The sequence below is a fragment of the Rhinichthys klamathensis genome, unplaced genomic scaffold (assembly GCF_029890125.1).
Source record: "Rhinichthys klamathensis goyatoka isolate OS25496 unplaced genomic scaffold, OSU_Roscu_1.1 h1tg000137l_1, whole genome shotgun sequence".
In the NCBI taxonomy this organism is placed as follows: Eukaryota; Metazoa; Chordata; class Actinopteri; order Cypriniformes; family Leuciscidae; genus Rhinichthys; species Rhinichthys klamathensis.
In genome coordinates this window covers 1,259,609-1,273,750 of record NW_026606672.1, presented here as the reverse complement: position 1 = coordinate 1,273,750, position 14,142 = coordinate 1,259,609, and the positions used below count along the sequence as shown (strand labels likewise).

General features: G+C 38.2%; 1 protein-coding gene across 7 annotated transcripts in view; it reads right to left on the bottom strand.

Moving 5' to 3' along the window:
- The window catches only part of slc4a5a (solute carrier family 4 member 5a), a 54,612-nt gene that overhangs the window by 21,347 nt on the left and 19,123 nt on the right, over positions 1–14,142 (bottom strand). For all 7 annotated transcript variants that reach the window (XM_056257412.1, XM_056257416.1, XM_056257417.1 and 4 more), the window contains 8 exons: positions 11,693–11,748; positions 9,786–9,943; positions 9,597–9,684; positions 9,296–9,450; positions 9,087–9,215; positions 8,320–8,494; positions 7,998–8,131; positions 7,513–7,784 (listed from right to left, as the gene is read on the bottom strand). In XM_056257412.1, the coding sequence (XP_056113387.1) occupies positions 7,513–7,784; positions 7,998–8,131; positions 8,320–8,494; positions 9,087–9,215; positions 9,296–9,450; positions 9,597–9,684; positions 9,786–9,943; positions 11,693–11,748 (1,167 nt within the window). The remainder of the gene's footprint in view (positions 1–7,512; positions 7,785–7,997; positions 8,132–8,319; positions 8,495–9,086; positions 9,216–9,295; positions 9,451–9,596; positions 9,685–9,785; positions 9,944–11,692; positions 11,749–14,142) is intronic.

Genomic DNA, 14,142 nt, shown 5'->3' with positions numbered 1-14,142 from the left:
AAATATTTCAAAGACCCTCGCGCCACATTCGATGTCCACTTACCGCCCCAAAATATAATTATAGTAATAAAGTAGGATAATATACTATTTAAATGAATGCATATCAAGTGTTGTATACAAGCAAAGAGATGCCGAGAAAACCAAGAGTTTGCTAGCATCACGGCTAAATGTAGGAAACATTGTTTTCCTGACAAAGACAAATATTTTCTCTTGATCCAGTAATGATATTTTCATTAAAGATTAAGAGGTTAAAAAAGGGGGATGAATTGTTTGCGACAAGTTCTGTAAAAAGCATTTAGAAAGCAAGACTTTAAGTTAACTTTACCCAATATTAAGTTAGTTATAGAACTTTAACTCATTGAGTTTAAATTAAAACGCGATATCAATATCGCGTAAAACACGTCATTACCGAATTGAGGGTTGTTTAATAATTATCAAGCACAAGCTGATTGAAGTGTTTCTTCAAACAAAGCGACAAAAGTAATTTTCTGATCAATCAAAATAGCTACACGGAAGCTATCCCCAGATTTTGAGGGTCACTTAGAGAAAGATGTATTTGTATTTTTAAAAACATAGATAGATCTATGACCTACATAGATGTTTTACACGAAAAAAATATTCGCATTTGCATAAAGGGTTAAAATATAAAATTTAAGAGATATTTAAAAACTAGGATGGTATAAAATTACACTGTGGTTTAAACCATCATTTTATTAAATCAAGCCAATTCATGCAAATACTGTCGTATATGAAAAAAGAGAAGGCCTAGAGTTCACTAACATTACAGCTAACCGTAGGAAACGGATATCCATGGGTGTAAAGAAAACATCGTACAAAATACAAAAAAGTGTTACGATAGTGTTGTTAAAAATTAACAATTTAAGAACACTAGCGGTTCAATAGCAATGTTCAATATAAACAAGAATCCGACTCTAATGCGACTGAGCGTGTTTCACATATAATTTATATAACAATTGATATTTACAATATGTTAAAACATTTTTGATGATGAGGCCACAAAACTGCTTACTTTTCATTAAAAGAAGAACGATTATTAAGACATAAAACACAACGTCTGTTTTCCTAAAAGACCCTTGCCTAAAACTCCTGTGTCAAAGTATCGGTGTAGATGGATTAAAAAAAAAAAAAAAAAAAAAAAAAAATGAATCATCCCGCCTTTCAACGGTTATTCATTAGCTTAACCGTTGTTTAGCGACATACACAACATAACGATGTATCTATGACTGTGCTGTGAAATGGGCAATAGCTATACGAGTTTGAAGTATAATAGTTTTATAGGTAACAGAAAAACAGAAATACTCATCTTTCATGTCGATGTTTCGTAGACATAGCTGAAAGATGTTCTAAAATAAATATCTCATGTAGAAATATCTGTTCATGTTTTTCATAAATTCCTATGTTTGACCACGTTCGTAGACTATAGTTTTTGCAAACTGTACAAAAACAAAAAGAAACATGATGTCAATTACAAACTTTCAAAACTGCTCACGAATCGCTTTTCGTATTTGTTGGGTCACGCTGAATTTACTTTTTAGCAAGTTGATCACTAGCATTTACTTTTGTGCAATTTTAATTTTAAACACCGAACTTTGTTTAACAGTCTTAATGAATACGCCTCTCTCAGTGCAATAGTCATATGTGATTCTGTTGTAATAGTTTACGTGTAAAACAGCATGTACTTGCTTTTCGTGTTAATAGTTACTTATAAGTAAGTAACTCAAGTAATACTTGCTTATATTAACAGCATGTTAATACTTTGTGTGATGCCACATCGTAGATAGAGGGAAAGTTGCAATTTAGTCAAACAGAAATACATCAGAGTACAAACACTAATTAATCTGGGGAATTAATGGTCATTTATTCCTATAAACAATGAATGTTGACGGCTCTCAAAGAAAAGTCACACCTAAAACAGACACACATTCAAAATGTGAACCAGTGTCATCTGGTATCTGAATAGTAATAGTAATAAAACCATCATTTGTGAACTTTTGTGTATGTATTATTATAAACGGTGCTTTTCTTAGTGATTTGGTCTTTTGAATTCATGTATAAAGATTATGTTTTACAGTTAGACCATAGTCTTTACAAGAGTGTGAAACTTTGCATCACTACGGTGTGACAAAATACAGCCAAACATTTAAGCACTACTATTTACACACCTACTAAGCAGGAAAATATCTAACTGTAGCTTGTGAGCATTCCATTATCTGTTTATTTGGGGTCAGAGAACAATTTTTGAAAAAATTTGTGCTGGATGTAAAAAAATAAAGGTATTAGTTAATAACAAAAACTTTAAATCAGCACGAAACCCTAATATTAATAAATAAAATAGTTTGATAATGACTTCCATAATATTTTCTTTTAGTAAAAAGCTATGCCCGAATCACCCAACACAAAGTTTTGCGTTTGTGGGTGAGACCGAGCAAAGATTACACCAATATTAGCTTTCTCAAACATTGCATGGTTGAGCTATGCCTGAAACTTAGTAATCAACAGGCATTTCTGTAGGTTTGTCAAAAGAAAAATCATCTGGTTTAGTTGCATTTTAAAACACTGCTTTTTCTTAAAAACATTGTGTCAGACGTATTTGGTAGCATGATTATCTTGTTCAATCGTGTATTAAGTACATATTTATCAGGCTGATATTTGTAGACAGTAAATTTATAAAAGAAAAAAGAATCAGCTAATGGCCTTGTGTCAGAACACAACAGGTATAAAGATATCTTTGGTTTTTTATTCTAACTTTATAAGCTAGATTAATCTTTGAAAAGGATAATACAGTATTTGATTTTTGGCGGAAAATCTGAAAAACCACCTTACGTTTGATTGATTGATTGAACTTTATTGTCCAGTCTGTTTTCACAGAGTGGAAATTTTTCTTTGACATTGTACCATAAGATCACATATCAACAACACAAATACAAAAAATAATATAGTTCAACAGTTGCTCTATTGTTTCAATTAAAACACTGTACGATGTAAGATAATCACTGTCATAGGAAGAAACGATCTTTTGTAGAGATTTTTTCTAGCCAAGGGAATTTTTAGTCTACGTCTGAGTTGAACTGTTCGGTGTTTTGAGGCACATATTTCTTTTGCAAAAAAACTTTGCATCAGACATATCATATATCATATTTTTTACTTTATACTTGCTAGGAAATGAATTGAAATTGAACCTTTGTATAAATAAGAAAAGTATATTTTAAAAGAAGTTTAAAGGAAAAAAGTACCAATTAATGACATTGTGTCAGAACACGGCAAAAATGAAGAAGCGCTTTTACATTTTTGTTCAAACTTTAAAGTAAGATTACCCTTTGAAAAGTGTAATACAAATCGTATAAAGTATTTGATTTTGGGTGGACCGTTGTGTCATTAAACTTAATCTTTGGTTTTAAGGGGAATTAAATACATTTTAAAAAGTATTTTTATAGCTCAATGGCTTTATTCATAAATATGACCTCATTGGTGTAAAATTAGCTCTGCCAATGTTCTGACGGGTAAGTCCATGGAGCCCTTCATGTCGTTCCGCCATCTTGAAAAACTATAATAGCGGAGAGGGACAAAAAGCACTAGGCTACCTCAACGCGTTTCTACAACACGTTTTCGTTTAGAGCCGGCTGACTGAAACCATCTGAAACGGACACAAGAAGGTCAGTGAGAGGCGCTTGTCACTCCCCCGGCAAATTTGAAAGATTGCACGGCACTTCATAATGCAATCCTCGTAGCCATGATAAAGCTTAAAAAATTAATTTAAAGTGAAACGTGTCTGGCAAATTCAAAACGACGGTAAATATCGGGATAGCTTTTCCCAGGTGGATAGAGCTAATGAAGGAGAAAGACTTTGAAAGGGACACTGAAGTCCTGCTTTCTCGTCGACAGTTAAGTCAGTGTTATGGTCTAAATTACAAGCTTTTTCATTCCGTGGTTGTGTAATTCATTATATAGGCAACATAACGGTAGAACGTGTATAGTTAAACTCGATGAAGTGCAATTGGACGACATGTCGTAGCTTCTTGGCACATAGCGGTTACCGTAGTTGCAACTTGCATTTGAAAAAGCGAAGCGCTAGAGAGCACTATGCGTTTGAATGCAAAATACAATTTCACCGCTAGATGGGGAAATTCCTACACAGCGTACCATTTAAGGACTAAGCTATGGGGTATTTAACAAAAAGCCTACAAAAATGGAGGAGGTCAAAGGGGCATGTTTCCTGCTATAGTATCATCAGCTCTCCTCAAAGTCTGTTCATGTGGCCTGTCGCATCAACAAATGCTAACATTTTAAACTTCTACATATATTTTGAGTAGATAACCGATAGTATATTCTCAGTGAAGGGTTTCACCCTGTGTGCTTCCACAATGAATAAGGATAGTTTGAGAGATGCAAGAAAAGTAAATATGATATATCTTATACGTACAATAGGTCGTAGCTACCGCAGAAAAAGTAAGAACATGCTTTGAATTAAGACGAGTAAAATTAAATATTCGCTCAAGACAAACTTATGCTGCGTCATGGAGCACAGAGGCACATTGCGTCGCTGAAAATGTGTGGTGATTTTCTAAATGATACAACTTAATCTAAATAAGAGCAATGTAGAGTCCTGGGATTTCTTTTAAAACAAAAACTTTGTGACAAACTTTGACAACATGTTTCATGTCGCATGGACAAAAACTATTTGAAATAAGATCTAAGACGCCTAAGCACAGTTCTTGATTTATAACATTTTTTATTTTTTGAGCAAACAATGTTTAGTAAAAATAATACCTTTATGAAAATCATTTATATCATACAGAAGTCTTCTAAGATGATAAATAGAAGATACGATTTTAATAAAACTTTAAAGATTTGATTTAAACAGTTTTTTTTCAATTTTAAACTTTTAAGATTATGCTTTTAAACGAGTTTAATATGAATAAACCTCTGAAAAGCAGACTAGCATTGCATATGCTGGGGCATTGTGACCCCAGAGGCTCATCTGGACTGTCACTCCTCTCGTCTCTGTGAGGGTGTGAAGCTATTGTGAGTTATTTTATATTTATATATATATCATTTTTATATATATATATATATTAATTTAGCTAAAATTAAGGTTAAATTGTTTGAATACATTTGTCATTATACATTGAGTTATATACTTATTTGATTTTATGGAACCAGTGCAAAACAGTATGTAAAAAACAATGTAAAAATGCAATTTTCTGTGATGGTCGTGTTTAGGTGTACGGGGTAGAATATGCTGTTACAGTACAAAAATCATTATGGCTATATTAATAACAATTATACTTTAGGTCACCGTTAAACAAAATAATTACAGTAATCTTCTAAAAGATACGAATGTATTAAAACTGTAAAGATTTAATTTAAACAATCTTTTCATTTTTAAAAGCTCATATTTAAACGTTTACGATTACGCTTTGAAATAAATTTAGTACGAACAAAACTTTGGCTCTGGAAAGGCGTTAGCAGACTAACATTACATGATGCACAGAGGCTCATCTACTCTGTCATCCTATATCCTGAAGCTAACATTATTATAAAGTAACGTATTTCTCTGAAGATGTGCTGGTGATCGGAAGGAGCTTATAAGCAGGCTATCAATGGGGGTCTCTCACTACAGATAGGCCTATGTGGGGGTTTTCTCACAGATACTACTTGAGGAATTATTAAACATTTTCACACAATGTGTGAGATAACTTGTGAGAGCCGCAAATTTCAAAGTTCTTTACATGCACCCTGATAAATAAAAAAATATAGTCAAGTTTTCCCCAGAGACCATCGATATAGCATATTTGTTTTTTATGAATTCGTTGAATTTAATTAAAATCATATTTTTAAAAAGGTCTATTTCAAACTTTTAATGCTTATACACTATGAAATAAATTTAGCAAAACATTCACAGTCTCATTCTGATCACTGAACACACCCCTATGACTGTCAAACGCTGGTGTAAGAGTGAGAGAAATACTCTGCGGTTCTTTTAAACTTTAAATGGTCAATATGGACATCTATGTGATATGAGCTACTTCAACCCTGGTGAAAATGCAAGATGTTTTTTATTTTTATCTAAATCTAACATAATTGGTACAGTAAATTTGTAAAATATTTATTTTAAATAAACAGAATGCTTTTCAACTTCAGTAATTTAGTAAACTATTTATTTTATATATGATATATTTTAATTTATACACTTTTAAAGGAATAGAATGCTTTTCAACTTCAGTAATTTAGTAAGATTTTAAATGAACAACATGCTTTTTCAACTTCTGTGTGAGATAAACTTTCAAGGTCCCCAGCAATGTGGAGGGAGGGGAGGAGATCCATGCTGCTTCAACATACGCGTGCACACGCATACACACACACACACACACACAAACGACTCCCTAGCTGGTTACGGTCCAAAAAAATATATAATTGGAGATAGTTTTCAGAGAGATCCGGCGCTACCGTGTGGGAAGAAAACCCCTGCTCTCTAAACATGTAAGATTTTATTTTATATTCTTTTAAAGAACAGATAAACTATAACAGTTTTTTCTTATCACTTTCACACACACCTGCAATGATAAGCTTAGGCATAGCGGGGGGATGCGCTAAAAAATAACAATCCATCGCTTTGTAATTGTAACAACAAAGTCCAATACATATCAAACAAACTTCAAACGATTAAACAAACTGCCAGCATCCGTCATTTTGACAGAAGCTGTAAACGCAAGGGGCGGAACTAGATAAAAGGTAACAATCCATCGTTTTGTAACTTTAACATTCAAGGTCAATACATCTCAAACTAACTTCAAACGATTAAACAAACTGTCATCATTTTGACAGAAAGTTTAAAAGGAAGGGGCGGAACTAGATAAAGGCCGTCATCCATCATTTTGACAGAAAGTTTAACAGGAAGGGGCGGAACTAGGTCAAAGGTAACAGGAAGGGGAGGAACCGGAAGGGGCGGGACAAGAGGCGGGACAGGAAGGGGAGGAACCGGAAGGGGCGGGGGAAGATCAAAGGATAGCCACGCCCACCTGACAATCAATCAAATTGACAGGTGGTGTAGGCTATTAACTACTTATGATCAATAACATGCATTTCGAAAATAGATTTTAATTTTAATTTACATGGATTTTAGCACATTAACTTTAGCAGCTTTAAGATACTTCAAAAATGTAAAAAAATAAAAAACAGTTTTACAGTTTTTTGATACAGTTAAAATTAATAAAACCTAACAAAATTAAAAAGACAATTTGAACTTATTAACAAGTATTTTGAACAAATATAAGTTTACAATGAACAATAGTATATTTTTAAATTAGTTCATAATTCCTAATGCCTTAACTAATGTTAACTAATTGCACCTTATTGTAAATTGTTACCATTTGTTTTTCATGTGTAAATCCTGACACACTAAATTAAGGTAAATTTGCTCTACATCCAATTTATTCCACATTTAGTTCTCCATTTCAGAACTGATGTGCTCTACGCCAAGAATGGACTTACTCGGATCTGGCGCCACACACTCGCACTTGTAGGCCGTAACGTAGTCCGGTTTGAAGTCAGTGTTGATGGGATAGTATTTAAAGGATCCCACCATTTTCTTGATGGCATCAGAGATGAAGATGAAAGAGATGAGGCTGGAGAAGCCTTCCTCTGTGAAGCGCGTCATGTACTTTATGATGTAACTGGCATCCGTGACGACCAGGAGCAAACACTGCACGCAGGAGTGCATTCCGATCCACAGCCTAAGCTCCATGTAATCAATCCCATTATTCCTGAGGAAAAGAAAGTGGTAAGAAAAAACAAAGAGAGGTAAATACTAAAGCAGTGAACACAAGAGAGCAAGACATTATTTGCATCAGTGAAGACTAAGAGAGAAGATTTATGAGGGTCTTTCACTTGATGAAAGTGAGCAATCAAGGCTGTACTTTTTTTGTCCGCAATAATAGACTGTGAAATTATGATGGATTGGTGCGAATGGCTCTTACTTGCTGAATTCATAAAGCAGTTTCTCAAAGATGAGGATGGGGCCTGTTGAGCTGAGAATAATGAGAGGTTGACCGCTAAACAAGCAGAATACCGTTCCAGCTAGAGCGGTGCCCAAAAAACTCTCCATCACACCCTGACAGACAGTTAAACAGTGAGAGAGAGACAAGGAAACAAGGTGAGAAAGAGAGGGACCAAAAAGAAAAGGGCTATAGATGAAGCTAGGTCACAAGCGTGCTTGTTAAATGCTCCATAAAAGATGATGACATGCAACTTTAAGCAAACTGTCATGTTCAGTGTCGAGTAGAAAACTGCGAAGTGTACCTGGTAATTGTCTGTGGCATCCCCTAGAAGCCCCCCAAAGGTGATTGCATTGGTTATGCAGCCCAGGTAGATGAAGAGTACCGCAGAGATGGACTGAATGTGGATGCCTTCATAAAAGTCGCGCGGGTACCAGGGCATCTTCCTCTTGATGTCAAGGAAAAGGCCACCACAGAACCTGCCCCGTAAACATAGATGTTTAATCCATTATTCATCAGTGACTTGTCCTCTTTAGCTTGTATTAGACAGACAGAGGCAAAATCTATCTTGAATATTAGCACCGAATACTGGCACCAATTTTCTATCTCTAAGTCCTCACATACCCTCTAGCCCAAGTGCCAAAAAGAACATTACATTTTCCTTTTTCGACATATTGATCAAGATACAAACTCTCTTAAACCTTGGAGCTCTGAAGTATCTTTCAATTATTTGTAGAGACAGATAAAACAAGAACACTTTGAAACTCAAGCTATACCCAAAAGCTATACCCAAGAGTCTTTCAGCCAAAGTGTTTTAGAGACTATGCAAGGTCGAAGTACAAGAACTTTGTGTCTTTATGATCAACCGGCAAATGTAAATGTGCCGTACACTCAGTTGGCAGGGCTGTGCGCAATTCAGAACTAAATTGTGGTTGTCATTTAAATTTCAACTAAATTCCTGAATTTAAGCTGAATTTGAATTGAGGTGGCAAATATAAGGCAGAATTAAAATGGATGGATGGATGGATGGATGGTGCATAATTATGTCAGTCAGCGTATTCACACACTCACCTCCCCGTAAATGCCAATTCTTCGCCAAGTTCATGTGGAACAGGCATTTCCTCATCCTCGCCAGCAGGCCCTCCGCCGCCTGCTGTCCCGTTCATCTGACCCAGCTCATTGAGGGAAAACACAGACTTCCTTTTCAGAGAAACAAAGAGGAATGTAAAGATGTGAAGCATATGGGCCGAACAAAGACACAGAAGAAGAATGAGCTTTACCTTTTGTCTGCTGAGGGAATTTTTTTGGGGGGTTCTATGCGAATTTTGGGGTCCCATTCTCCAGGTGGAAGTACAATCACCTCGTCCAGGAACTCATCAATTCCAGCAATCAGATCCTCCCGGTCCCTGGCTTTATATGCTACATCACTGAAGAGCTGTGGATAAAACAGAGGAAATAAATATTTTGATCACTTTAAAGAGCAATGTATGATACAAGTTTATCTGGAAGAATTGAACATTAAAGATAAGAACGTACTGTATATGAAAAATATTAACTGCATAACAAATCAATCAAACTTACATCATCCACCATGAGAGTGGCAATGGCCCGTCCAATTTCATTGTAAGATTTGGCTTTACCAGGAGGCCCAAGTAGCACAAACAAGAATCTGTCCATTAAGAGATATATGGTCAAAGCTTTAGTTCATTAAACTTTTTCCATGATCTTTTTACAGACATAATGTGAGTTTTTAATGTGCAAAACTGTTACCTGGTGGGCACTGGGACTTCCGTCAGACCCCCAAGAGTAGTGGCCTGAGACAGCCGAACGAAGGCAACAAAGGGTTTATCTAAGAAGTCCACTTCTCCCACCAGAACATTGGATGCCTCTGCATCTCTTGGAATTTTCTTCATGAACTTGTTCTTCAGCTGAAATCAAAGTGAGTAAAGAAAAAATAACATAAAAGAATTTTGTTCGAACAAAAGGACCCATGTGCTGTCCTTTAACCCTTCTGTTCCATCACAGGACCCTTGTTGTCATTTAACTCAGGGGCTCTCAACTCTGGCCCTTGAGGTCCACTTTCCTGCAAAGTTCTCCTCCAACCCTAATCGAACACCTGAACAAGCCAATCGAGGTCCTCTGGATTACTAGAAAGTTACAGGCAGGTGAGTTTGATCAAGGTTGGAGCTAAACTCTGCAGAAAAGTGGACTTCAAGGACCAGAGTTAAGAACCCCTGATTTAACTCATCTGTTCCATCACAGGACCCTCATGTTGTCACTAATGCTTCTATTCCATCACAGGACCCTCATGATGTCACTAACCCTTCTATTCCATCACAGGACCCTCATGTTGTCATTTTACTATTCTATTCCATCACAGAACCCTCATGTTGTCATTAACCCTTCTATTCCATCGCAGGACCCTCAGGTTGTCATTAACCCTTCTATTCCATCACAGAACCCTCATGTTGTCATTAACCCTTCTATTCCATCACAGAACCCTCATGTTGTCATTAACCCTTCTATTCCATCACAGAACCCTCATGTTGTCATTAACCCTTCTATTCCATCGCAGGACCCTTATGTTGTCATTAACCCTTCTATTCCATCACAGAACTCTCATGTTGTCACTAACCCTTCTATTCCATCACAGAACCCTCATGTTGTCATTAACCCTTCTATTTCATCACAGAACAAGACTAACACGCAAAGATATGAGTTACAATTAAAAGACAAAAATAATTAACACTTTCCTGTTACAATAGGCTATATCTTCATAAACAAAGCAGGACAGTAGTAAATGAGTGTTGTAACTGGTGGCTATAGCCTTGTACATTGTGTGCACATGAAAAAAAGATGGAAACAGTGACACTATTTTTCCAAAGGGAACAGACCGCAGCTCCCGGGTATCTCTCTGCATGTGAGAGCTTAGCACGAGGACCACACGGTCAGATGGCACGTTTTACCAATGGCAGATCAATACTGACCTAGACACCAGGCCACGGCAATGCACATCTCATCAGATCGGTAGAACCACACACACACACACACACACACACACACACACACACACACACACACACACACACACACACACACACACACACACACACACACACACACACACACACACACACACACACACAGCAACCTCTATCATATATGCTGCTAAGTTTACTTTTTAGTACAAGCACAGTTTCAACAAAATAAACTATCAAATACATCAATAAAATTTTCTTAAAGACACAATTTATAAAATGTCTCCAGCAAAATATGAAAAGTTTATAATGGCAGGAATTTCTCATTTTGGTGATGAATCTGAAGGACTACAGAACTGTCTTTCTGTGACCTCAAAACATGGTGAAATCATGGTCAACTCTAAGATTATACCTTTTTATATTAAGAAAAAATATATACATTGTGTTGATTTAAATTCTTCATCAATTTCCAATATGTTGATGATAAAGAAAGCAGAAGAGGCATTGATTTCTAGAATCTGTCTGAATTTGTCAGTCAAGTCAGTGTGAAAAACTGGACACGGCAGCTAAAAATAGTATCAAAGCAAATACAAAAAATCTGTGAAGATGCTATTGTGAACAATATAATCGCTATCGTGCCTTGTCAAATTGGGGCTTTCTATTACAGATAAAGACACATTGTGATAACATGTGACTCACCTGGTCTGTGCTTGGTGAGTCTGCAATGTCATTCATGCTCCTGCTTTGAGCGTGGCCTGCGGACACAGGTACAAATATACACAGAAATGCAATTACAAATATTTCCTCAAAATTATACATATTTAAGTCTTACTCCAACATGATATAAAGCTGACTAGCTATTTAACAACTAATCTAGCATCACTCACTTATTTAATTAAAAATCTACTCTTTCTGGACAGCTCTAATGAAAAACCTTTCTATAAAAATGCAAATTAAAAACACAAAATGTTGATCAACCACATTATCCTAAGCAGAATTAACTCTTTAATTGCTTTTAACCAAACCCAAGATCAATTCTTTCTAGATGAATACAATATGGGTAACAATTTACAATAAGGTTCTAATTGTTAACATTAGTTAACATGAACTAACAATGAAAAATAGTAATCTTGGTTAATGTTAATTTCAACATTTACTAATACATTATTAAAATCAAAAGCTATATCTGTTAATATTATTTAATGGACCTGAGGTGAGCTAACATGAACTAACAATGAACAGTCCTATTTTTTATTAACTAATGTTAAAAAAGATTAATAAATACCGTAACAATGTATTGCTCATTGTTAGTTAATTAATGCATTAACTAATGGGACCTTATTGTAAAGTGTTTCCTGTCAGGGTTATGTGCTGTTTTCCTGTGTTTTGCACATGTTTCCTTTGTTCCAGTTCCCTTTCGAGAACGGTCACTTCGTATTGCGTAGCTAATACACAGTGGGGAACTCCGTTCCTCGAGAAATATTGAAGCTAATAATTTCAAACGCAGTGCAGCTGCACAGCGAACACAGCAGAGCGTCTAGCTCGCCCATTGGCTGTGCTGCGGCAACTGCACATCCTATGGCCAAGCGCCCATGACTTGGCGCCCAACACTTTAGAGCGTGCCTAAATGGGCATGGCTTAAGCCTATAAAGAGTGCCCATTTTGGCCATCTAGCAGATTTTCTCTCCTTCAGCTTCACTTCACATATCTGACTCCTCTCAAGCCTTCACCGTGGAAACAAGCCAGACAGCTAGAGCGAGCCCTTGCAAACAGCGGACAGTGCCTTTAACTCACCTCGAAGCCGTTCTCTTCTGTCGCTGCTCTCCTGTGGCCATCCGGCGGAAAACGCTATAATATCCTTTTACTGCTACTGTTGTGTTCGCCACTGCAACACTCAGTTCTCAAAGAGAAATTTCAGCGAGCGTTGTTACAAATGCCTCGCTCTTCATGCACCTCGTGCAGATCATCTATACACGAGGATGATGGGCACACGGAGTGCGCCACGTGCCTGGGACCCGGCCGCGCTGAAGCTGCACTCTCTGCCGCGGGCTGCTCTCACTGCGTAGTGCGTACGCCTGCCCATCTCAATGCTGCGGAATGCAGTTAGCTCTTTCGAGACGGCGACACCGCTCCTCCTGCTCCTCCTTTCCCTGCACTACTTCAGCCGCGGAAGAAGAAGCGCCGCAGCCAACGGCAGCCCGAGCACATGGAAGTAAGTGAGCCCACGTCGGCCACGTCCCCTGCGTGCCTCGCTTTCTCCATCTCAGTATCCTTCGCCTGTCCTGTCCTCCCTTTGAGCGGCGGGTCTCGTCTCCTTCGGCGGATCGGATGAAGAACACGACAGCCTCTCCATTGCGGAAGAGTGGTCGAGCTCGGTTGACCCCGCCCTCTCACAGTCTGCTGCTAGCGCAGCTACTAGCAGGACTAATTCGGACGCCTCACTGTGGCCGTTTCAGACCTCGGTTTCGAATGGGCCTCGCCTGAGGAGCCGCCTAGGAGTTGGCTGGATGGATGGTTCCTGCCAGGGCGCCTGCAGGCCCCCCGCCACAAACCAGCGCCCTGAGGTCCACGATGAACTCACGAAGTCGTGGCGCGCCATACTCGGCATGCACAAGCCCTTCTACTTCCGCTACGCTCTCCTCTGTTGACGGCGCAGCGGAAAAAGGTTATGAGAAGCTGCCACCGCTCGAGGAAGCAGTCGCTGCCCATCTGTGCCCGCCCACTGCTGCTGGCTGGAGATCTAGAACAGTACACCCCTCGAAGCCCTGCCGAAACACTTCAGCCCTCGCTGGACGTACCTTTTCTGCTTCCGGTCAGGCTGCATCGGCTCTGCACACCATGGCGGTTTTACAAGTGTTTCAGGCCAAGCTTCTCCAGACAATGGACGAGTCTGGCCTGAACCCTGAGGCGTTCCGTGACCTGCGCAGCGCCACAGACCTAGCTCTGCACGCTACAAAGGCTACCGCTCAGGGGAACCAGCAAAGGGTATGGCTAACCTCGTCGTGCTTGAGCGCCACCTCTGGCTGAACCTCACGGACATCAAAGAGGCGGAAAGGACGGCGTTCCTCGATTCACCTATCTCCAGCACCGGTCTCTTCGGCCCAGCTGTGAAAGGGTTTTCTGAGAGATTTACAGAGGCGGAGAAGTCT